This window comes from Pogoniulus pusillus, chromosome 24 (assembly GCF_015220805.1).
Source record: "Pogoniulus pusillus isolate bPogPus1 chromosome 24, bPogPus1.pri, whole genome shotgun sequence".
NCBI lineage: Eukaryota > Metazoa > Chordata > Aves > Piciformes > Lybiidae > Pogoniulus > Pogoniulus pusillus.
The window spans coordinates 14,991,977-15,015,679 of NC_087287.1; the positions used below are offsets into that span (position 1 = coordinate 14,991,977).

General features: G+C 40.0%; 1 protein-coding gene across 7 annotated transcripts in view; it reads left to right on the forward strand.

Moving 5' to 3' along the window:
* Nucleotides 1–1,324: 1,324 nt before the first annotated feature.
* USP47 (ubiquitin specific peptidase 47) overlaps nt 1,325–23,703 on the forward strand; it is a 47,624-nt gene continuing 25,245 nt past the window's right edge. For 2 of the 7 annotated variants that reach the window (XM_064163751.1, XM_064163755.1), the window contains exons 1-8: nt 1,326–1,696; nt 14,441–14,500; nt 17,927–18,130; nt 19,982–20,098; nt 20,960–21,098; nt 21,458–21,568; nt 22,598–22,694; nt 23,186–23,331. In XM_064163751.1, coding sequence (XP_064019821.1) covers nt 1,658–1,696; nt 14,441–14,500; nt 17,927–18,130; nt 19,982–20,098; nt 20,960–21,098; nt 21,458–21,568; nt 22,598–22,694; nt 23,186–23,331 — 913 coding nt within the window. In that variant the 5' untranslated portion in view covers nt 1,326–1,657. Of the gene's footprint in view, nt 1,697–14,440; nt 14,501–17,926; nt 18,131–19,981; nt 20,099–20,959; nt 21,099–21,457; nt 21,569–22,597; nt 22,695–23,185; nt 23,332–23,703 lie in introns of all 7 variants that reach the window. The other 5 variants (XM_064163753.1, XM_064163752.1, XM_064163756.1 and 2 more) reach the window with 5 other exon arrangements.

The window sequence follows — 23,703 nt, forward strand, 5'->3', positions numbered from 1 at the left end:
AGGGGAGAGACCTTCAGCTGGTTTTCCTTGAAGTGCTGACAATGCAAAAGAGCTCTAAAAGGACACATCAGCAGTGGCTACACTCCTACCGCTGGCAAATACAGACTGGTTATGTAATTTTGGTAATTCACCAGAAACTTGCCGAAGGCTGTGAACTTCAGAGATAATTCTACTAAATATGCACAAGATTTCCAGCAAAACTCATCAGGTTTCAAAACACCAAGTTCCTTGGACACAAAACCAAAAAGTTATCACCAATTCTGCATTTTTCCACCAGAGGACACTAAAATAATGAGAAAAAATAGTCGTAGGAAGATGCACAGCTACCACGTACCATTCTTCCTCATTAGCTAAGTAGAGCATTTTTCACCTTATTTCGCAGGAAAAAAATAATGCAGAATTACTGTTAATGGAGATTTACTTCTCCATTAATATGCATCTGAGTCACTGCAGTGATGGCTTTTAGTGTGCCTCAGGTAGCCTGAAAACCAGAACTATTTAAGCGTGTAGACATAACACAACAATTAAGTCATGCCACAGAAACAGCCTTGCATTTAATTTGAAAATTAATTATTAACCCTACATTTACAGAGAAGCGAGCACATGCCTAACGCCACAGTTATGTCTTCAAGTAACAACTTCTGGACAATATCAGGGCACGCATTAGTGGGACCGGACTCTGATTACTCATCCTCTCCTGCTAGTCTCCCTCAGCCAACCACGGCTGTCACATCCAGGTGTGAGGAAAAGCAAACGACACATACTGACACTGCATCTCGTGTGCTCGGCACCCTTGGTTCTGGCAAGGACATCTAACAGCTGGCGGGGCAGGGAAGCCGTGTGAAGGAGAGGCCTTTATGGTGTGGCGGGCTGGCCAGCTCCTGCGCTTTCCATTCCCTCAGAGAGAGGCCCAGCATGGAGCACAGTGGCGGCCTAACTGCAAGTCTCGCTCTGCGAAGCGGCTGAAGCCCCCATGTCCACGGAAAAGCCCTTAAAAGCTCTCCTTCACTTGCTGGTCACGGCCTTTGGACACGCTACCCCCTATTGCTCACCTACTGCACCTCAGATTTAGTCGTTTGCTACTTTGCCTCACGCCCGCGGTCAGCTCGGGAGCGGACATGTCGAGGAGACACAGAGCAGCGGAGAGCCCACGCCTCCGTTCCAAGCCCCCGCCGGCTTCCGGGCGGATGCCACTTCCCGCCGCTGCTCTCCCGAGGACAGGGCGGCGTGAAGGGGGTGGCGACAGCTGAGCACCCTTTACGGCTACTGGAGGGGAACGGGATGGCGCAGCGTGGCTCTGCCCTGGCCGCCTGACGGGCGAACGTGCCACACCTTCTGTACTGCTCGCACCCGGCTGATATCTGCCCACCTCCGCCGGGCAGCTCTGGCACCAGCTGAGCGCACTGACAGCAGCAGCAGCCGGAGCGCAGACGGGCGCAGCGCCCGGCAGAGCGGGGTCAGGCCGACTCTCGCGAGAGCAGCGCCGGCCGCCATTTCTGCGGTTGATTGGCGGCGGGGCGGGACTGTGACCCTGCCCTGGGCGGCTGGGCGGTGGCGGAGGATGAGCCGCTGCTGTGCCCCCGCCTCCCGCTGCTGACGACGACGCACAGCTCAGTTCAGCTTAGCCTGCTGCGGGCTCACCGCCGCGCCACCGGCCATGGTGCCCAGCGAGGAGAACCAGCTTGTCCCCAAAGAGGTGAAGCGGAACGGGCTTGGGGCGGTGGGCTATTATGTCAGGCACCGCATCGGGCGTTGGCGGCGGCCCCTGCGGCGTGAGGGAGGCCTGGGGTTCGGGAACCGACCGAGGATAGAGGTCGGAGGAGGCCTGGCCCGGCCTGGCTCGGCTTGGCTTCGCTGTCTCCCTGTGAGGCGCGGCTGGAGGGAGGGCCTGTCTTTGTGTGGTGGCCAAGCAGCCCTTGCCTTCCGGGGGGACCTGGCAGGGGGTGAATAGTGATGCGCGGGGAGGAAAGGGGACACTTTCCCGTGTGAGCTGGTGTGGGGAGGAGGAGGCCGGGGCCGAGCCCAGGCTGCGCAAGTCCCCGGACGCGGTCGAGGAGCTGCACCTGTCTGTGTTAGGGCATGCGGAGAGGCCGGCCTGCGAGGCAGCGGGGCTGGGGCCGGGACGGCAATGCCAGCGCTCGGCCACAGGCTGGGCCGCTCTCCGTGTCAGAGGTCTTGTGCGCTGCTCTGCGGGAGGGAAGCTCGTCTCTGGGCTGGGGGAGAGGAGTGAAGGCTCCGGGTGAGGGCCCTGAGCTGAACGGGCAGAGGAGGGTGCAGGCCCCGGCGGCAAGACGGTTCTCTGGGTGCCTGAGGGCGTCTTTGGTTGAGAAAAAAGGCCCAGTGTACGAAATGGCAGCACGGAGGACCGCTGCTGGCTTTATGGGGCGACTCCGCGTCTCCCCGAACGCAGCTATGAAGCGCTACAGAGAACAGCCGATAGTGACTGCGGTGGGTGTCGGAGAAAATATGGCCCGGCTCAGCAGTGGATTGAATTTTCTTTTCTGTGGGCCTCTTATCTTTTTTCTGCGGCAAGAGGAAGGCAAAAGTCTTGTTTTTGGCTATAGGCTAGAGATAAGAGCCTGGGTGAAAGAGGAAGGCTAAGCCTCTGTCCTGCAGCGATAGGCAAATGACACGTGTCAAGTAAGAGGGATACTACTCGGGGGAAGAAGTCTTCGAGCACTGACGGGAAGTGTTTGGAAACAGCTATTCGTAAAGGTGTGTTAGTAGAAACTTTGTTTCTTGAACAGGTACGTCTGAAATATTCATCAGCTCTTCCGATGCTTTTACTGTTCTGATAAATGACTTAAACCCTTGTTTTTTTGTGTTGTTTTTTTTTTTTTGTGTTCACATGTCAGTGGGTTGTTACATCTACCTGTTCCATTTCGGAAAGCTCTGTGTGGCAAGAACTTCAGTTTTGTAGAGTTTGGCAACATGATTTGCTGATGTTTTAATGAAATGCTTGAGAAGAGCTGTGAAACAAATACCAATACAGTATTTTAGAAACAAATTTTCCTACTGGTTAAATACAGGATGTATGTAAGACAAAGGTGGCTTTACCAATTGTTTACTTTCTTAAAAATCCTAAGGTTTAAAGGGCTGTGTTAAGTCCTTACAGGAATGTGAAGTGTCCAGAAACTTCAGACAGGGTATGGAGTACAGTAGCTAGTATGCTTAAATATTTGCTTTATAAGTAATTTCTAAAAATGTAAGACTAAGGATAGAAGGTAGTAGCTAATATGCTTAAACATTTAATTTTAAAAAGAAACAAACATAAGAGATAAAAGAGACTGGCAGGAGAAACCTTGTGGCATTAGTTGTAGTTAACTGGAACAGACAAAGTGATTAATAAAAGCAGCTAGCTGAGGCTGTTTCTTTATGTATTAATAGTATCCCTGTTGGCTTTAAAGTTGTATTCAGAGTATAGGTATGATTCAGATGTGTATTTTTAACTGACTCATTGGACTAGAATTTTGAATGCACTTTTATCTGTAAGAAGAGGAAGTATGGATAAAGGAAGATGAATTCATGTTATTATAGATGTAGATATCTTAAGCACACAGTATGAAATCTATAAACCCTGTGTATGAATAATGCTAGTGTGAATTGTGTTTTTTCAGCAAGTTTTCTTGAGTTCCTTAGCATGTCTCCTGCATTTTATCAGTAGACAGAACTGAACAGAATATAAGAAAAATTAATTGAGGAAAACAGATTAGCTGTTACCACTAATCTTATTTGGTTTATATATATAGACACTTTGAAATGGACATTTTTTCCAGTGTTTTTCAGTATATCCTCATTTTTATTACAGTGATGAGTTTAATCAGTGTTATGCTGCAGCATTCATATTAAGTTGTTCTGAGGTTCGTTAATAACCTCATTGCAGGGAACACTGTGAGTTACAAATAAACAGAATTCTCCCAGTCTCTGAGTTCTCAACAGCCTTCTCCTAAATATTCCTATTATGCCATTATCAGCAGCTGGAGGCAAAGCAGATACTTTGGAGTTTCAGTTCTGCCCTTTAGGACAAAAGGTTGCAGTTGATGTTTTTTCCCTACCCAAGTTGCTAAGAGATGATTCTTCTGTAGCTCACTGCCTTGTGCTGTTTCAAAGTTTAAACTGAGATGTGAGATAGTGTCTGTTAAAGATGAGTATGCAGCCATATTTATAATTTGCATTGCAGTATAAAAGAGCAAGAAGTGTAATGTTTGCTTTAGGCTAATCTAGGGAATGGCTAATATAAAGGAGCGGATGGAGGAGAAGTGTGTAGGTTCTTGTCTACAAAGCATCATCTTGTGTGATGCCTTTGTATGTGTGTATACCTCTGTATGCTACCAAGGAGCTCATATTGCTAGCTTTAAAGTATATTGCATGGAGTTTTTCATTAGCTTTTGTAAGAAGTAATGGCATGCTTTTATGGAGACAAAATGCTAGCAGTTTCACTGCAGCAGTCAGGTTTTTTTTGTCTGTTTTAAAAAAATTCTTTTCAACAATGCTTAAGTTCAGATGCGTCTCTGCAGGTAATTGGTGCCGTGTTATTTTCTGTTGTTCATAACTTTGGTATCAAGTTCTCTTCCATTTGAGACATGCGTTAAAACAGTTTCTAATAACCCAGTGTTGAGATTTTTTTTTATATTAATATTTTTTCCCAAGTTATGCAGGCATTTGGTAAATTTGTTCTTGCATCCTTACCACTGCGTAGCATTTTCCCAACTGTTCTTGTAATTGTGTAACAAATAATTCCTATTGGTGGGGGCAATGAAAATCGCTGCTCACTAGATCTGGAGTTAAATGCAAACTGGTCTGTGTTTCTTTTACTTTGAGTCGTCAGTTCCTTTTCCCTCTTCATCTGAAAGATAGGTAATTCGTCTTAGCCTTCTTTAGTGTCCAGTAAAACAGAAGGTACTGAGTAACATACAGGACATTGCTACACCCTGGCTGTAAATGCTGAGCATGTTCTTTAAAAAATTACTTTTATATTAGGCACCAGTTTTCCCCTTATTACTTGAGTAACCCTGGTGAGGGTCTAGTGTCACAAGGATAATGGAAATAGGAAGAAAATGGTGCTGTTGGAAAGGGAAATACTCCTATGGCTTTCAGTCATTCTTAGAGAAAAAGTAAACTTAATTTTTTGTATGGGGGGAGTAAATCTACCTTAAATAGAAAATAATAAAATATTCTAATCAATACAGTTGATAAGGAAGTTGGATGTGTATGTTTGTTTACTGGTAGTGTAAGTGAACTTTACCAAGACTTCCTGAAAATCAAGATATATATTAGAACTTAGTGAATATTGTCCACATGTGGTCAGAATATAAAAAGTATGTTCTGCTCTGAGGTTTTTGAAGTGTCCATGCTACTAATTAAATGTGCAGATACTTTCTCAACGTGTTCCAACACGAACTATCCAAAGTACACCTGTCAGAAAAAATAAATATATATATGCTTTGTACTTGCTGCCAGCAAAGCAAGGAAGGTAGTGTGAGTTCTCTTTTATCTAACTAATGTGAGTCTTTTCATCCCCATAGTAATGAGTCCATTTTATCATCTACAGTGAACAAATACAATGTTTCGTGGTGGATATGGCTCTAACTTCTTTAGAACAGCAAGGATCTGATTAAGGTGTCTTGCAGTTCTGTTTAGTAAAGGGATGCTGTTCTTTTCAATGCTGATGACATCCTTGTTCTTTCACTCATGTATTAAGAGGTTCTACAATTGGTTACAGCTTGTGTAATTCATCAGTTTTTCCTGCTTTACCTTCTCTGCTTCCTTGTAAAGCATAAAGATGATTGTGACAAATGGACTAACTACTTCATTGACTGAGCAGGTATTCTGGAAATCAGATTCAAGAAACAAACACAAAATCCACACAGAATTCCAGGTTTGCTCCTTGCAAACAAATGCTTTCTGAGTCATACTCTGGTGGTAATTTAGTTTGGTGAATAAGGCATGGGAGTAGAATGAAAGAGCTTTTCCTCCTTAGTTCAGCCACTGTAGTTCTCAGTCACAGTTTAGTTAGGTTTTTTTATTCGTTTTGTGAGCATTTAAAGATTATATTTTACACTTTATCCCTTTAAGAATTTATATACCATACCTTCAGGTGGGCTGCCTATTAGCATTTTGTTATTTTTCTTGAATTAAGTGTTCCCAAACCATTACAATTAGTTACTAAAGAACTGATAATTGAAAATGCTATTAAATCTTTACAAGTCTTTGTAAACTTTTGATATCATAATCAACTTGATCAGCTTTCAGCCACTGTGAAGTGTGTACGATTTTCTTTGTATTTTGCAGTGTTTGGCATGTAATTGGCTTGCACTCAGCAAATGGTCTTGTGCACCGTTGGCAGATTAACTTTTTTAGAAGTTATTTAAGGGGTAAAACTGGTAAAAATAACTTTATTCAATTTGATCTAGAAGATTGTGCATACAAGGCTACTTTAGGTGCTTCTGAAAAATGATAACAAATTATTTTATATAGGCAGCCCTGTGAATAACATAGAAGAGGTTATGGTGCTGCAATTCAGGTATGACCTCTCAATATTCACGTGAGGAAAGCCTTGTAAGTAACATCAGAAAGCATGCCTGAGTTCCGTAGAACTGGTGAATGCTCTAATTTTGTAACTGTGAGAAAGATACTTGATATACTAGAGAAGTTTTCAGTGTAAGTAATGTCTGACAAGATGTAAATAGCATTTTTTAAAGAAGCCTGGCAGCATGCTGCTGGAGCTGAAGGAATGGAAGGCAGTTATGCTTACCAATTTGTGTAGGTGTTGCACTGAGATTGCTAAAAGTGACTGAAGGAGTATCAAAACCAGCAGATATAACGAAGTACTACCTGCTTTTTTCTAAATGTGTTCTTCAGTTACTATATAGAAAAATCATCTAGGTCCTTTCTCATAGACATTGTTGTATCTATGCCTTCTGTGGAGACACTGTGCTTCTAAATGCCATGCTCTCCCTAGAGGCCTTTGTGGCAGTGATATCAGATAAGCACCCATGACGTCTGAGCATAAAGTTAAGAATATAAACTCTTAACCTTCCTCCTGTACAGTATCACTAGAGAACAACACAGAGAAATCCCTGCTGACTCACCTTGCTTCAGCTTTTATCTTTCCCTGGCAGCAGCTGGACAGTTAAATTAGAGAGTTATTAAATATACCTGTATTAATGTTTTTACTTTCTCGGCATTTCTAAATGATAATTCAGTTTCTTAGCATGCATGTTGGTGATTTTGTAGTGAAGTAATCCTTCATTTCAGAGTTGTCCAAAAAAAGACTCTTGTTTTTTTTTGCTTGGACTTTTTTTTTTTTTGCCAACATGGCCTTTGTAACTCAATCCAGCAGAAAATCCTTTAGGATATTAGCAGCATAGGAAAATACTTCATGAAGCTCATAGGGTTTCCATACTTGAAGGAATGGAGGGCAAGTGCAAAAGCACATCCCCTGCTTCTGTGACTGTACTCAGGAAACAAATGATGTTATTATAGGTTAACAGATAAGTGTAGTAAGTACTCTGTGATGTTCTTACATCCCTTTGTTTTCCAATATGAAGAAGAAAACAACAAACAAGGAGCTCACCAATTAAGAAGGTGGAAAGAAGATCTAAACTAAGTAAGCCATATAAAGACAATGTTATTTTATGTCTGAATTACTGTAAAAAAAATTACTACGGAGACTGACAGATAGTTTGCAAATATAGACAACTTAATTTACAATTCTCATAACTGTTTTGGACTGGTTACTGCTGTATTCATTGATACTCCTTAATAACAGGAAACTTTGTTAGAGTTCTTCTGTGACCTGTAGATATGATTTGGAAATAATCTGTACTCTTACATTCTTGACAGTTGCTACATTTGATTTTTAATGAAAGTAATTTTGAGTCACCTTAACAGAATATTGGGAGATAAGCATAAGAGGACTGATTCTTCAAGATGTTAAGTAGGATATATCTGAAGTTTCTTAAAATACAGAACTTGGATGGAAAATAACTTATGTAAAACTGGAAAGTAGGAGTCTTGATCTCTAGTTTAACTGTCCCCAGACACACACTTGTTTGCCGTATCTTCTTTGAATAGGTTTCTAAACCTCCTGGATATGTTTAGCTATCTCTGGTCCCATACCAACTTTCTGGCTGTCATTTCTGTTATTTTAGAAATGCTTTTTTCCAAATGACTCAGTAATCCACGGCAACAGGAATGAAATCTCAAATGTAAATGCTAGCCTTATGACATACTCTTGATTTCCTGATCTGTATCAGGAACAGTGTGGCCAGTAGGACAAAGGAGGTTATTCTTCCCCTGTACTCAGCACTGGTCAGGCCACACCTTGAGTACTGTGTCCAGTTCTGGAGCCCTCAGCTCAAGAGAGGTGGTGAGGTACTGGAATATGTCCAGAGAAGGGTGATGAAGCTGGTGAGGGGGCCTGGAGTATAAGCCCTGTGAGGAGAAGCTGAGGGAGCTGGGGTTGTCTAGCCTGGAGAAGAGTAGGCTCAGGGGAGACCTCATTGCTGTCTACAACCACCTGCAAGAGGAGGTTGTAGCCAGATGGGGGTCAGTCTCTTCTGCCAGGCAACCAGCAACAGAAGAAGGGAGGACAGTCTCAAGCTGTGCCAGGGGAGGTATAGGCTGGATATTAGGAGGAAGTTCTTCACAGAGAGTGTGATTTGCCATTGGAATGGGCTGCCCGGGGAGGTGATGGAGTTGCTGTCCCTGGAGGTGTTCAAGAAAAGCCTGGATGAGGCACCTAATGCCATGGTCTAGTTGATTGGCTAGGGCTGGGTGTTAGGTTGGACTGGATGAGATTGGAGGTATCTTCCAACCTGGTTCATTCTATGATAGTGTTGTTTTGGGACGTGTAGAAAGCATTAGATTTTGAAATGTGTATGTATTACAAAAACAATGTTATCTGTTATTCTGCAGGTGTGACACTTAAACAGTTGTCATGCAACTCTATTTCAGTGAGGTGACAAACACTTCTGTCAATTTTTGTTAATTGAAGTTTTGTGGCTGGAGACATTTCTTGAGGAGGTGTTTTTTGAAAATCACAAATCCATGATCTTTGTGAGGCAGAGAGGAGAGTAAAACATGTACCCCTCTTTCCTAAAGGAGCAAGGTCACAGAGGCCTGGCTACAGAATTTCATTTTGTACTCCCCCCTTTTGCATCCAATCATCCACCACAGGAATGCATTCTTATGTTTCCCTTCAGCAGGACTGTTAGTATGACCTCAGCTGCCTTCTGTGGTTATCCTGTGTCTACAGCACACTGGGAAACACCGAGTGTGATGTGAGGGCATAAGCAATAGGATTGCCACAGTGACACTTTCTGATCTTCTAGACCATCCAAGATAGAGAGTTGCTCCTCTTGTGCTGTGAGCAGCATTGGCATTTACAGGGGCTTGTACCCAAGGATGGAGGGTGTAATTTCATTCTTTCAGGATAACTGAAAGTTGCAGTTATGTTCAGATAGCATTGGTATCTAGTAATTTAAGTGCTTCCATGTATAATACATGCATTTAAAGTAATATTGCTCCTTTTCCTGTGCTGGTGCCATTGTATCACTCAGACCTTTTCCAAGAGAATTAAGGATTCTGTTGAGAAGCTAAATGGATGACTCAAGATAAAGCTAACCCACTGAAAAAAAAACAAAACAACATAAATGATTAAATTTAAGAAGGATTAGCTATCTGAGACTGTTCAGCATATAGCTGCGTGACCATTTGTACTAGCACAAGAAAGGGGACAGTGTGGGGGCGGAATTAAGTAGGTGGGAGCAAAACTGCTGCTTCTGGCAGCTATTCAGGTCATAGCTGCTTGTATAATGGAAACACTGCTGTTTAAAAAGTTTTTAGGGTGTTTTGTATATGTGGAGTATTGTTAGTGCACTGTAAATTCATCAAAGTTTTACATGTTGAGTTTCCAAAGTAGATGGATATGTTCATAGCCTTATGCAATAATATAAGTATTTTTCAGCTGCATTAGTCTTCATGAGGTATCTCATCGAGGTGTGAGTTTTGTTCTTTTAAAATGTATCAAATCCTGAGAGGAAAGCATAGCTAAATGCTATAGATTGAAGCGGTATAACCAAGGACATACTGCTACAAATGTGTTAAAGAAATAGATGAGGATTCACAAGATTGAAATTGGAGTTCAGGCTTTGTAATGGGAAATATAATTGGGCTAGCTTGTATGTGTTCCTTTAAGTCTCTCAGATATTTATTGACAAATTTGAAAAATATGTTGTAAATTTTTATTTACTCCTTTCCTTGCACAGTCTGAAGTCTCTCTAACTCTGCTGGAATGGGGAAGTTACTTGAAATCTTTGTGATCCAGCAGAGGTGAATGGGTATTAATAAGCAATAAAATAAAGCCCACCAAAATAAAAGCCACATATTGTTTTAATTTGAAATAACTCATAATGCTTTGGAGATGTGGGTTTTTTTTTTAATCACCCTGTCGGGTGTTAGTCCTAGTAGACATCTAAGCAACATGCAGCCTTTTGCTCACTCCACAGCCCTGGTGGGACAGACGTAAAAGAAAGGCAGAGTAAAAGCAAGAAAGTAAGTGAGTGAAGACAAAATTACTTAGCAAGCAAAGGACAAGTGGAAGAAGGCAGGGGGGGAACCCCAACCGAACCCAAACAATGCAAAAGCAGGCAGTCATCGTGTCGTGTGGGCAAACCAATGCCCAAATACTCAACCAAACTAAACCTTCTCTTATCCCTTTTTTTACTGAACACGGTGTTACATGGGATGGAAAAACTCTTTAGTTAGTTTGGCTCATCTGATCATGTGCTTTCCCAGCCTCCTCCATATACCTCATTCTGATCAGTTGAGAGGGCAGATTCAGAATCAGGAATGGCCTTGATGTGGTGCACACTGTTCAGTGAGAGCTAAACCTGTCAGCTAAATGCTGATAAAGTGTTACCAGCATTTTTTCAGACACAAATGTAAAACACCTTAGGGGCTTCCAAGAAGAAAATTACCTCTACCTCAGCCTGGTTCAGTGCATACCTTTCTGGTAGTTTTCCTTTCTATTTTTCAATATTGTTTCTTGTCAGTAAGACTGATAGGCTTCCGCAAGTCTTGTAAGTCCTTGATATCCCATTTGAGTGAGATGGTAGAAAGGAGAGGTTGAAAGTGTCCCCCCACTCCTTGCTGTATGTTCGAAAGGTCTTTGGCCTTCATGTTTTGTGCAGAGTGTAGTGCTGTCAGCATGTATCTGCTGTGATGTTTAATAGGTTAGACCTCTTCAAACAGGTGAAGGAATTCCTGAAATATGGTTATGATTTCTGAAGCAGCTGAATTTGTAACAATTTGTCGTCATTGAGAGGGACAGTTGAAAGAAATTTCAGGCTGAACATTTCAATGCAGTGATAATTCAGAATTAAAAAGTACCAAGTGCAGACTACATTTTTGTGATTGTACTTACCAGGTTTCTCTTCATACTTGTAATTTCTAAAAATGTGCACCCCATCAGTTACAAAAACTTCATAATGTACATCCCAAAGTTTGACCAGCAGTAATGTGATAGTCACTTGTGTGTGTTTTGTATGATAGTCCTAAGTTGCTGAAACTGCAGGAAGTTTGAGAATTGCTGTCTTATGCTTAGTTATCCAAGTCATTGTGAGTGTAAGCATCATGTCTGCCCTTTCTACTTGCTACTGATCTCTTTGTCTTTACTCTCTGTTGCAGTGATTTGTGAGAAGAATTTATAGGGTGTGGACACATAGGGCTTTTTCTATTGGTGGTCATTTTAAGTCTCAACAGGCCATTAGCTTTCCTTGGCAGTCGAACTTCACACATCTGTTGTTTAAACTCTTGACCTTAAACTTGTGATTTTACTTACTAATTCATGCTGTCAGTGTTTTTGCATGTTGGAAATACTGAATTGGGAAATGTTGGCTAGAATCTATGTGAAGTTTAAGCTTAGCTTTAGATCTGACCTTTGGTCTCTGAAAATAACTCCTAGTTCAGTTTTTATAAAATTAAAGTCTTGCAGTTTTGCTTATGAGTATTGTTTTGACTGATCTAGTAACACTTTTTTTTTGGTGCCTCTATTTGCATTGAATGCAGAACTTATGTGGTCAAAGCTAATGTCTTAATCTTGCAGATGGCACTAGTAACAGTGCTTTCTTTGTCAGTATATGCAGAATCACAGCTTGAATTACTTTACTGCTACAATATGCTTTATGCTCTGCAACTTACACGTGCAGATATTTCATGTAAAAGGGATGAAATATTTTTTAGAAAGGTACATGTGATGAATGCCTCTGTAGGCTGGAGCTCTAGAATGTCCACCTGTGTCAGGCCTGTGTGCTGATTGCATGTTTGTATTATTAAATCTTCCTCAAATCTGATGTAATACAGGGTCAGAAATGTACACATAGGTTTGAAAATGCTGCCGCCTTTCTAAAAATGGGAAAGTGTAAAAGATGGAGTGATGGGATGAAAGAGTCCATGTTTCAATAAACTTAAACGGTTAACATTAGAAAATTTAATTTGTAATGGTAACTGAACAAAATATTAGCATGAGAAGACTGTTGTGGCAAAATAACAGGATTATCTCTTAAATTGCAGTTTTACGTAGCAGTCTGCAGGTGCCTTCGTAGATGTTTATTGTGTTGAGGGTCTGCAACATATTTTACTAAGTTAATGACAGTGTTGCGGTATGGCAAAGTAGCAACATGTAGCTTTGAGGACTTATAACAAGTATGGAGTAGATGTGCTTGCTACCTGAATAGATGTTTTTTCTTCTGAGGAAAAGGCAGTAGGATATTTCTGTATGTACTTGTGAATACTTGTGAATGCTTTAACTGAAAAATGGGAAATGCTGCTTTTGAAAGACTGGCACATCTGTGTGATGTGATTTGTCTTAGAGCAGCTTAAGGCTCTTAATTAGTTCTGAAATTCCTAAACAGGAACAGTGTAATTTGTAAATTTTGTATGTGGCATGTTGAAAACCAACTTTTGTCAGTTAGAATTTATAGAGTGAAATAACTGGAAAATCTTCTAGTAGTCCTTTACTGAGCATTCAAGAGCTGAGAACCCAGCATAAGGGCCTTTTTACAAAAGAAGCAAACCATAGATATTTCTGTCCAGTTCAGGTGATGCCTGGGGCCTGTCTTCCCCTTCTACTCTCTACTGCAAGTGAAGTAGCATACTAGGAAATTACACATCCCTGTGTATATTGGACTTGCCCGTCTCTGGAAGGAAGGGGTTCAGGCTAAAGTAAGGGCTCTTTAGAGGGACATGAATTAGGAGGAAAAATGAAGAGTTTGCTTTTCAGCACTGGGCAATATCCTTGATGACTATCCTAATGTTATAAATCAACACCTTCAAAATTATGCTTCTGGGACAATAGTAACATTTAAGTCACTTCAGCAAATGCGTGTCACTTCCAATTGTGAGACCAGATAAAACTAGTAATTGAAAAAAAGACATTTAAATTATGGTGGTGTGTATTTTCCAAGCTTGTTTGTTGGTGGTTTTTGGGGATTGACTTTAGTATTTAAATCTTCTGTGGTGTCTGAAATTACAAAACAGTTGGTAGATACAGTTACTAATCTTGGATTATTAAAACTTCAAAACTGGAACTCCAGTTTTTGCATGTGAAGAAAGAAATCTATCTTTCTATGTCATCCTGCTGTTACATGCAGTGGTCTAATTTGGCTTGGTTTTATAGGTTGTTTGGTGGGGCAGATAGAGTGCCTCACTAAAGATGATGTCAGTGTTTTGTGTTTTGATGGTCTTGCCTGAGAGTGCAGTTAAATAAACTTGGAAAAGAGCAACTATGTAGTTAGCATCTTTCAGTCTCACTTCCTGTTTCTTCGTTCTGGAAAAATACAAAGTGCAGTGCTTCAGATAATAGAAAGTAGTGGATTTGGTGTTTGTCCTTAATCAGAGAACAGTTTTTTACAGGTAATATTTGTTGCATTTTTGATGGTATAAAAGATTCTTGGAGGAAGTCTGCTGTAGTATGTTAAGAGTAAGAAAATCAGTAACTTCATCTCTTTATTGCCTTCAGATGTTTACTTCAAAATGAGTTCATAGGAATAAAAAATTCCTACAGGAAGTACTTAAGGCATTAAGGAAGAGTTTCATATGAAACGGGGTAGCCACATAATTTATAAATGCAGTAATAAACTGAATTACAGGCTTTTGCTGACACTTGAGCCTTTGAGGTAAACTATTGTGTCTGAAAGGCTTTTTTTAATGAAGGAACTTGTTACTATGAATTTTTATTTTTAATTATTTATCATTTAAAAGTTAAACTAGTGTGCATTGAAATTTATGTTACTTGTTACAGTGTTAGGAGGGTATTCTTTTTATTCTTTGAATGTTGAACAATTTGGTTTTACTGCAAAACTGACTATGCAATAAAAAAGTCAATTTACTGTTTGATAAGATTGTGACTTGTTAATTTTGTTTTTATATACTATAGGATATGTTTTGGAGTTGCAGACAAAGTATCTTTGCTGAAATGAAGAAGAAATTTTCACAGGTAGACAGACAAAATCGACTTTGTAAAATGATAACCGAAATTTGTAAAAGCATGATGCTGTAGTTCTTGTATATTTCTTAACATGAGCATGTGCTATTGATTTTTTGGTGCATGTTCTTGAATAGAAAGGTTATGTATTAAAGAGTCTTAACAGCAGAAGCTTCAAACTGAGTGTATGCTTGTGTGCTTTTTCACCGGTTTATGGGGGTTTAGCCCTCTGTAGCTTTTCTTTTAAAAATTGAATTGTATAGCTGTCATAATACATCAGATTATGTAATTATTGCAATTAAGTTTTGTATTTACTTTATGAACTCTGATAACAGCCTGTCAAAATAGTTCAGTCTGTCCCTGCCTTTTACACTATTTAAATAGTGAAGTAGGCATAAACATGATGTGTACATTGTTGTCTGATAGTTCAGCTAGTATATGTGAATGCTTACCACCACTAATAGAGTTGGACTGAGGTTGTTTTTGCTTTATTTACTATTGAAGAAGCAGTAGCAGCGTCAGCGATGGCTTAATACCCTTTGTTTACTAGCTCCAAGTAAACTTGTTCAGTCTGTCAGTTACATTTATGATCAAGGAAGACAGGATCTGACATGAAACATCCAGCAAATCTTCTGTAATCTTCTGTAATTTGTTCACTTGATGTTATTTCCATCCATCAGATACACTGTGTCTAATTATTTTCAGTAGCAGCTCCAATTGAAGTCACAACTGATTCACTATGAAAGGTACTAGAGACCTGTGAGTAGGAGTTAAAATTCATAGGTATCTTCTGCAGACAGGAGGGTGAATTAAGGGATTGGTTATGTAAAAGCGGTAGGGTAATAAGGAATTGAGTATCCAATGGAGAACCACAAAGTGAAAAACTGTATGCTTATTCTGTAGCAATAAAACTCTTCAAAAACCTGAAGAATTAAGCTGTGATGGGAAATTTAAAGGAGAGAACCCAGGAGAAGTAAATCACTGGTTGAAAATTAATTTTAGCCTACTCAGGTACTCTCCTATGTGTCAGAGTGCTATGGATGACAGTGTGGATACAGAATGTCAAACTTAGTTGGACTTCAGAATTGTATTTTCTTTTTAATGTATGGTTAGTATTTCAGGAATAATTTTGTTTCTCTTCATGGAAAGTAGTTCATAAACCTAGAATTCTTCAGTAAAGATTAAATAGATTAATTGGTGCAAGTTTGCTGGAAATGGTGCCTTGAATCTTGTGGAGCATGCAGCTAATGAGTCTATACATTGTATCTGCTAAACTAGGAGAAGTTCAACTTGTCTAACATGGTACAGAGTGGGGAGCACGTGTTTTTATTTGTTCTCCTTCAATAATTCTTTTTTTCTGATGATGAAATGAGTAGGTGCTGCAGTCAAGAATTTAGTTTGTGGTTGTTTGAAGACAGCTGATACTGAAATTTTGTGAAGCGAAGGGATGTGATATCAGTTAAAATGTTTCTAATCCTTAGTAAGGGGATTGGTGATATAAGAAGCTCTCCTAAGGGACTATACCACCATGATGGTGGTATTCTGTGTTATGAGGCTGGATGTGTAGAAATAAAAGGCATGCTGAAGTTGTTTAGACATGGCTGACACTTTTTAATATAACCACAATAACAACAACATAACACTTTTAGCCATTGAAAATCATAATAGCACTGCATGTGTCGGCCGTTTTAGCTGTACCCTTTGGCCATGAACTGAGATTGGGATGCTCTGACATGCCTTATTAATGATTTCTGTGTGTTACAAGTTGAAAAGGTTGAGTCCTTAGGGACTAATTATTCCTTTTACTGACCTGATGCTTTCTTGCGTGACCTGTGTTTAGATGTTGATTATTCCCTACTGTTCTACAGCTCCCAATAATTTAGAGAATTAATTGATCGCACTAAAGTTTGCTGGGTTTGCATTATTGCAAAATTTTGGGAAAATGCCATTTTCTTGGCTTACGTGGGTCTGTAACATTTTATTACTTTTCCATTCCCACCTTCAGTTAAGGTTGTTACTTTTCATAGATTCATAGAAAGGTTTAGGTTGGAAGGGATCTTGAAGATCATCTAGTCTGACCCCTATGCCATAGGCAGGAACACCTTCCACTAGATCAGGTTGCTGAAGGCCTCATCCAACCTGGCCTTGAACACTCCCAGGGAGGGGGCACCCACAGCCTTGCTAGGCAACCTGTTCCAGTGTCTTACTACCCTCACTGGAAAGAATTTCTTCCAAATCTATCTAGTGAAAAATCTACCCTCCTCAAACTTAAAGCTGCTTCCTCTTTTCCTATCATTACAAGCCTTTGTAAAAAGTCCTTTCCCAGCTTTCTTGCAGGCCCCTTTCAGATGCTGCTCTAAGGTCTTACCAGAGCCTTCATTTCTCAGGTGGAACAGCCACAACTCTCACTGCTTGCCTTTGTAGAGATACATCAGCCCTCTGCTCATCTTCATGGCTCTCCTCTGGACCTGCTCTGGCAGCTCCAAGTTTGTCTTATGCAGGGGGATGCAGTACTGCAGGCAGGGTCTCATGAGAGAAGATGGGCAGAATTGCCTCCTTTGTTCTGCTACTCACACTTCTTTTGAAGACTGAGATACATTGAAGTTGTTGTTTAAAATCACTTGGTCTAGCAGCCATTTGTCAGTTCTGTTTAAACAGAAGAAACCAGCAACAGAACAAGGGGACACAGTCTCAAGTTGTGCCGGGGAAAGTATAGGCTGGATGTTAGGAGGAAGTTCTTCACAGAGAGAGTGATTTCCCATTGGAATGGGCTGCCCGGGGAGGTGGTGGAGTCACTGTCCCTGGAGGTGTTCAAGAAAAGACTGGATGAGGCACTCAGTGCCACGGTCTAGTTGATTGGCTGGGGCTGGGTGATAGGTTGGACTGGATGATCTTGGAGGTCTCTTCCAACCTGGTTGATTCTATGATTCTATGAATTTTTATGTCACTCATGCAGCAGTGGATTTAGGAAAAGAAATGTAGTGGCTTGCTTATGAAACTTCTTGTTTCATGGTCATCTTCTAAGTTTGTTTGGGAACTTGCAGATCATCTGGGTTGCATTTCTAAAACTCACAAAAAGTAGACTACCTCAGCAGGATTTGTAATCATGTCAGATAAAAATACGAGCTTGAAGTAATGATTTGAAAATCTGTTCCTGATTCGACTGAAAATCTTGCAGGGCTTGAGCTGTTTATCTCTATAGTGGTCACCTCTACTAATTCCATCTTACTCTATAAAAATGGAGCTTGTTTTCACACATGCTTTCCAAAACAGGAAGATAATTATATTATTCTGCCTGCCTTCAAAAACAAAGACCAAGTTTAGGATCCTTTGGTTGTAAAAGTGCACTGCATTTTGCTGGTGAAGTCTTGCGTTTTTCTATTTAACTCCAGAATGCTCTTAACTTTACTCATGAATTTTTGCCTGCTCTCATTCCAGGTAGAAAGTGCTGCTGAGGAACCCAGGGTGTTGTGTATCATACAGGATACTACAAATTCCAAGACAGTGAATGAGCGTGTTACCTTAAACCTGCCAGCTTCCACACCACTTAAAAGACTGTTTGAAGATGTGGCTTCGAAAGTGGGCTACGTGAATGGAACTTTTGATTTAATGTGGGGGAATGGAGATAATGTAATTGATACGGTATGGCAAAAGTGCTTTTTATATCCTTTCAATAGCAGACATTGATGTCTTCACATAAGAGTGCTGTTATTCATAGATTTCATGTTTTTAATCACTTAAACAATAGAAATTGCTATAATTCAGCTGTAATACAGTATGTATTTTTAATAACACCCACAATAATTAATCTTCCTTGTTTCCTGTGGTCTTGTTGGAGAAGTGTTTTGCTCCCAGCAGAAGCACATTATGGCTGACTTTCCATGCATCTTAAACTTATTTGAATGTATTACATATATTTGAAAAAATTATTGGTACTGCTGCATGACTTGAACTTGGTGGGTTTAGTTGACATGATTTCCATAGATACATCCACAAAACTTAGTAAGATTCCTTAAGAAATTACTTATGCTTGTTAAAAAAATGGATTTTTTTTTCCTTCTAATAAAAGCGTAGGCAAGTGATACAGGATGTGATGGTTTGATATACTGCAAGAATCTGTAGACCAGTATCTTGACTCCTGAATAGACTCACCAGCCATAAGGAACATCTTCCTTGTGAGGAGAGACTTAGGAAACTGTGTCTCTTTAGCTTGGAGGAAAGGGGACTGAGAAGTGATCTCATAATAAATATGTAAAGGGTGAGAGCCAAGAGAGTGGAGTCAGTCTCTGCTCAGTGATGTCCAATGACAGGACAAGGGGCAATGGGTGGAAGTTGAGACATAAGAATCATAGAATCAACCAAGTTGGAAGAGACCTCCAAGATCATCCAGTCCAACCTATCACCCAGCTCTGTCCAATTAACTTGACCATGGCACTAAGTGCCTCATCCAGGCTCTTCTTCAACACCTCAAGGGATGGTGACTCCACCACCTCCCTGGGCAGCGCGTTCCAATGGCAAAACAGTCTTTCGGTGAAGAACTTCTTCCCAATATCCAGCTTATACCTCCCAGTATCTAGCTTATACCTCCCCTGGCACAACTTGAGACTGTGTCCCCTTCTTCTGTTGCTGGTTGCCTGGCAGAAGAGATAAACCCAACCTGTCTACAACCTCCCTTCAAGTAGTTGTAGACAGCAATGAGATCACGCCTGAGTTTGCTCTTTTCTAGGCTAAACAAACCCAACTCCCTCAACCTCTCCTCATAGGGCTGTGTTCCAGGCCTTTCACCAGCTTTGTTGCCCTTTTCTGGACATGTTCCAGTATCTCAACATGTGTCTTGAATTGAGGAGACCAGAGCTGGACACAGTACTCAAGGTGTGGCCTGAGCAGTGCTGAGTACAGGGGCAGAATAACCTCCCTTGTCCTGCTGGCCACACTGTTCCTGATGCAGGCCAGGATGCCATTGGCTCTCTTGGCCACCTGAGCACACTGCTGCCTCATGTTCAGCCTACGATCTGCCGGTACCCCCAGGTCCCTTTCTTCCTGGAAGTTCATGTAAACACAAGTTAAAATATGTGTGAAGGTGACAGAACACTGGAACAGGCTGCCTGGGGAGTTGTGCAATCTTCCTCTGTGGAGATGTTCAAGAGCTGCCTGGATGTGTTCCTGTGATCTGATATAGGTGATCCTGCTGTGCAGGGGAGCTGGACTGGATGATCTTTCAAGGTCCCTTCCAGCACCTAACATTCTGTAACTTCTAAGGATTAGACTGTACTGTAATAATTTACACTGATTCTTCAACTGTTTCCAAGTTCTATTAGTGATGTTTATATTCGATCATAATTTATTTTCATTTCATCTTAGTGTGTCAGAAGCAAGTTCAAGCTCTGTACTTGGACAGAAACTATTAATTGCATATAGATCTGTGTTGTTTGGTTGGTGTTTCTTAAAGTGTGGTTTGTTATTGTTGTTGTGTTTGGTTGGTGTATTTTTTAGCAGACTCCCATAGATCAAAACAGTGACAAAACTATTCTGGATGCTGGTTTTGAGCCAGGGAAGAAGAACTTTCTGCATTTGACAGACAGAGATGGTGAACAGCCTCATCTAGTGCCGGTAAGTAAAATACTCACAAAGCATAAGCTATAGTGTTTTGGGGGTAGAGCAATGCACATTCTGAATGTTGCTTCAACACACTTAGAGATAATTCTTAATAATGCAGGTTTAACCCTTTTCCTCTGGGTCTCTGAAAGCAGTATTAGGCCAGTCGAACAACGTTCTCGCAAGTGACAGTTTTTAACAACAGCAGTTACTTGCTTCCAAGTGTGCCTCTAAGAGAAAGAACAAAATTGAAAAATTATGTATTTTAAAGAAGGGTTGTCAGTGTTGCTGGAAGTACCTGTTTACTAAAGCAAAATCTTTGAAATTTACTTCTGTTAAATCTATGTGGAGAAAGATAAACACAGCTGCAGTTATTTAAGTTGAGGTAGTCTAGTGGTATATTAAGATTTATTACTCTGCTCTCTTGTCAGTGTAATGCTGCCCTACTTAGCCTTTGCTGTGGACTTAATTATCTGTAAAGGTGAAAAAACTGTTTAAGTAATTGCTCATTAGATGAGAATTTGAGGGTGATTCTGCAAACTGCAATTTTTATAACTGGAAAAAAAAATCATTCTGTTTCAATGCAGGACATAGAAGATGCTAACCTGCAGGCTTGGTCTTTGTGTTGTAGTCCTTTTTTTGATTATACTGTAGTCTAAAGGTATCAGCATGAAGAATGATTCTCAAGGAGTTGAAAATTTGGAGGGCAGAATTAATGTTATGCAAACAACTGTATATTTGCAATTTTGTAAACTTCGTATGATCCTCTCAGTAAAGTTGATTTTGCAACCACAAGAGAAAGACACAAAACTTACCAGTGCTTCAGTAGAAATTTGTCTAATTTTTTGCATGAAATTGGTCTATTTCTGTTTTCAGGAGGAGTCGAGTGCAACAGATGACAATGCACAAGACAGATTTATAGGCCCTCTTCCAAGAGAAGGCTCTGTTGGCTGTGGCAATGATTATGTCAATCAAAGCTATTCCTATTCTTCAGTCCTGAGCAAGTCAGAGACAGGTATAGTGCTCTCTCTCTTACGGGCAATGCTAGTTTGTAATTATTTTGTCATGTTTTCAAATAGCATTTAAAGATTTTTGCAATTAATTTTTGTTAAAGCCCATGTTGCTACTGCATTTTTCCATCATGTTTTCTCCAATGTTCTCATGTTACTTTGGGAACAGAAGAGCTGTGTCCCATTGTTTTCAGTATTAATCTGCTGTTGTGTCCCTATCTGAGTAGTCAGGATTGTATTACCAAAGAGCAGTCACCTCAAGCTGTGTGTTTGCTCACATTTTAATGAGTATTTGATACTCAGTTGTAGAGGGGCTGTTCAAATCTCTGCACTCCTTCCGTTAACTGAAGTCTTCCTACTGTAGCCCCTGGTTGCAGTTTCTCTGCCTGTGCCCAAGAGGTTCATCCTCCCCTACCTGGCTCCCCACCAGCAAGTGGAGACTCCTGTGGAAGGGAAGCGCAGCTCTGCCTCGCAGGCAAGTGCCAGGGCAGATCCCAGGAAACTGGCTGGGCACCTATGCTGTGCAGGGAGCAGGAGGGTGCAAACTCCTGGTACTAAACTTGTTGAGTAGACAGGAAGATGACATTCATATTACATGTGTGTGTTTGTGTGTGTGTGTTCAAGATGGTTTCGAGAGTTAAGAAAGTTTATCTACCATGTAGCTTTTTTCAGTTAGTAGAACTGAAAAGATGATCTGTGTAGAGTAATACATAAAGTACGCATTCTGTCTCTTCTCAGATTTTGTGTGGAGCAGGCTTTTCATTACTAGAACAGAATTGATTTTTTTTTTTTTAGTGTTTGCAAGGCATATTGAATTTCTTCATGCTTCAGTGTATGCTGCTTTACTTATCAACTGTTTTGGATTACTGTATATTTTACAGTAAATTTTTTAATTACAGTAAGATGAAAATAATTGTCTTTTTACCTAGTAAAAATGGCATTGATTTTTAGGGCTCTTTTTATTATTATAGGAGAAGGTTTTAGGTTTTGGGCATTTAAGAGATGTATGTTTTATTATTTGTACATCTGAAACAATAGTGCAAACCACTGCAGATGAAAATTGTATTTACATTATAACTACAGTACTTACAGTTCACATCAGGTACTAAGTAAGCTATTACACAATTGTTTTGTAATTTTTTTTTTCCTCCTGTAAAGTATTGAAATCTACTATTAAAATATTTATCATTGCCTGTGTCCTCATTGGGGCAGTATTCAATATTAAATATGTTTCACAATGATAACCAAGAATTGTTCACTAAAATAGCTTTGTGTCATTCAGGGAAGTTACTTTCTGTTGTGTGACCTATTACGCTGTGTTGATCTCAGAAATTAGCAGTAGTAATATTTTCTCAATTTTTATAGTGTAAATAATAAATGACAAGAGGTAGATGAATTTCTTAGATGTCATCACCAATTTTTTTTTCTTGACAACATTTTTAACTCTTAAAGTGATTTCCCAGCTTTTTGCATTGTTTTCATCTTGTTTTTCTTGTATTTTTAGGTTATGTGGGGCTAGTAAATCAAGCAATGACTTGCTACTTGAACAGTCTTCTACAAACGCTCTTCATGACTCCTGAGTTTAGAAATGCATTGTATAAGTGAGTATATATAATTGAAACTTGGTAGTAGAGCTGTTTGAAGACCTCCTGTCAAAATTTCTCTGTTTAAATACTGAAAAGCATACTTGAGGTCAAGCTGGAGACACCATTATAAATTACATCTGCTTTCAAGTTTCAGATTTTTAATAAAATACTGAGATGTTAATGGTTTTGTCATGGACAAGCCTTTTAAAGAATTTGTCCCATCTTGAAAACATCAAACTTGAAATTAAGTTTGATCTAAGTGCAGTTCATGTTTTTGTACAGTGTATGGCTTGAAAAGTGTTTTGTTTGCATTAGATTTGTATATTTTAAGAACAGTGTTGTCATTTACTGCAGAACGGAAAACAATTTCATTTCACTTTTCCTAAGAAACAGCTTTAGTTAACTTCTTTAATCTGGCAGGCTGCTTGAAATGTTCATTTAAATGCCTTTTTAAGTAATGTTTTCAAAGCAATTTTTAATTGTCACACATCTGATATTGTGAATAGATGGGAATTTGAAGAATCTGAAGAGGATCCTGTGACGAGTATTCCCTACCAACTTCAAAGACTGTTTGTTTTACTGCAGACCAGCAGAAAAAGAGCAATTGAAACAACAGACGTTACACGCAGTTTTGGATGGGATAGTAGCGAGGGTAATAAGCAGCTATTAAGCTTGTGTGATTTGCCTGGAAGCCTAAGCTGCTGTGGAAAACCACCAGAATAATAAAAAAAAATATATAGTAGAATCTACTTTATTCAGTGGACACAAAATATTCTAAATGGTTACTTGGAGAGGAGGGTGTGTTTGGATTATATTCTTTAAAAAAAAGTTGTCCATGGATTTTAGGCTGTCACAGTAAAAAGCATTTTATTTTTGTAATTAAGCTATCATTGCAATTGTTAATTGCTTGCAAAGTAACTTCATGAAAACTTGCATCTATCTTGAACTACAAATGACAGATTGTAACACACATTCCTCTTAAGTAGAAAATAATGCGGATAATCCCATAAAATCAAACACTGTA